The sequence below is a fragment of the Trachymyrmex cornetzi genome, unplaced genomic scaffold, assembly GCF_001594075.2.
Source record: "Trachymyrmex cornetzi isolate Tcor2-1 unplaced genomic scaffold, Tcor1.1 scaffold1599, whole genome shotgun sequence".
NCBI classification, from domain to species: domain Eukaryota; kingdom Metazoa; phylum Arthropoda; class Insecta; order Hymenoptera; family Formicidae; genus Trachymyrmex; species Trachymyrmex cornetzi.
In genome coordinates, this window is record NW_017296200.1 from 1 (window position 1) to 1,311 (window position 1,311).

The window sequence follows — 1,311 nt, forward strand, 5'->3', positions numbered from 1 at the left end:
CGCACCGATTTGTCCGATATAGACAAACTACATTATTTGAAATCGGCTTTAACGGGTGAAGCAGCCAATAAGACGAGAATATTAGAGATTGACGGAATACATTACACCAAGGCCTGGGAGTTGTTAGAACGCTCATATGAGGTTAAACGCATCCTAATTTCGCGGCATCTTTCTATGATCACGAACATGACCTTATTGGAAAGAGAAACGTCAAGCGCGCTCTCGAAACTCGCGGACGACACTCAACAACACGTCGCGTCATTGAAGGCCTTGGGAGTGTCCGTCGGTCCCGAAATGCTCGTCCATATGTTGGAAAGTAAATTACCAAGGATCACACTAGAAAAATGGGAATTGACTCTCGAAAGAGACGAGTTTCCTAAACTCGATGATATGTACGAGTTTTTGTACAAAACCGCGGTGTGCGCATCTAAACGAGAAAGATCGAAAGTTACGGAAATAGAGAGGGACAAAGGCGAGCCTTCGGCTAAAAGGAAGTGTTGTGCTACGAATCGCGCTTTCATTTTGAACGCGTCGCGTAATTGTTTGGCATGCAAGATAAAACGGCATCCGCTGTATCTATGCGATAAGTTCAAGCGACTATCTGTCCCGAAGCGTATCGAATTCGTAAAGGGAGCCAAGGTTTGCTACAATTGCTTGCGTTCCCATCGAGATACTCCCTGTAAATTCTCGAATTGTACGATCTGCCAAAAACGTCACAACACGCTTTTGCACCTCGAAAACTACGCGACCGCGAGTAAAACTAGCGCGACGAAACCCAGCATGACGAAACCAGAGGCCGCGCAAACCGAATGACTAACACCGTTGGCCGGAAATCGGGCGATAAGCTTGGCCTCGATCAGGCCCATGTCGACGCCGCAATTATTGACAAGCGCATTGATTTACATCGGTGATCACAAAAATATTCTTATCAAATGTCGCGCATTGCTAGATACTTGTTCCACAGCAAATTTCATCTCAGAGTCTCTAGTGATACAACTCGGCATTCCCGTAGTCGCCAGTACGACGTTAGTCGGCGCGATTAACACTATCAGCACCGAATCGAAAGGTATAGCGCGAGTTACCATACAATCAATACGTGACGGCTTTCGTAAGGAATTGACATGTTTGACGATACCGGCCATAGCGGATTTGATCCCGTCTGAAATTTTTCCTCGAAAATCCATTAAAATACCGCCGAATATTAAGCTCGCGGATCCCGACTTTCATTTACCCCGACCTGTCGATTTACTGATCGGATCGGGGGCGACGTTGTCATTATTATCCATCGGGCAAGTTAATTTGTCGCATCCA

At 46.2% G+C, this 1,311-nt stretch overlaps 1 protein-coding gene across 1 annotated transcript; it reads left to right on the forward strand.

Annotated features, from left to right (window-relative positions):
- Nucleotides 1–186: 186 nt before the first annotated feature.
- LOC108758547 (uncharacterized) lies at nucleotides 187–813 on the forward strand. The gene has a single exon (XM_018503550.1). It carries the CDS (start codon nucleotides 187–189, stop codon nucleotides 811–813), a length of 627 nt encoding a protein of 208 aa, XP_018359052.1.
- Nucleotides 814–1,311: the final 498 nt, after the last annotated feature.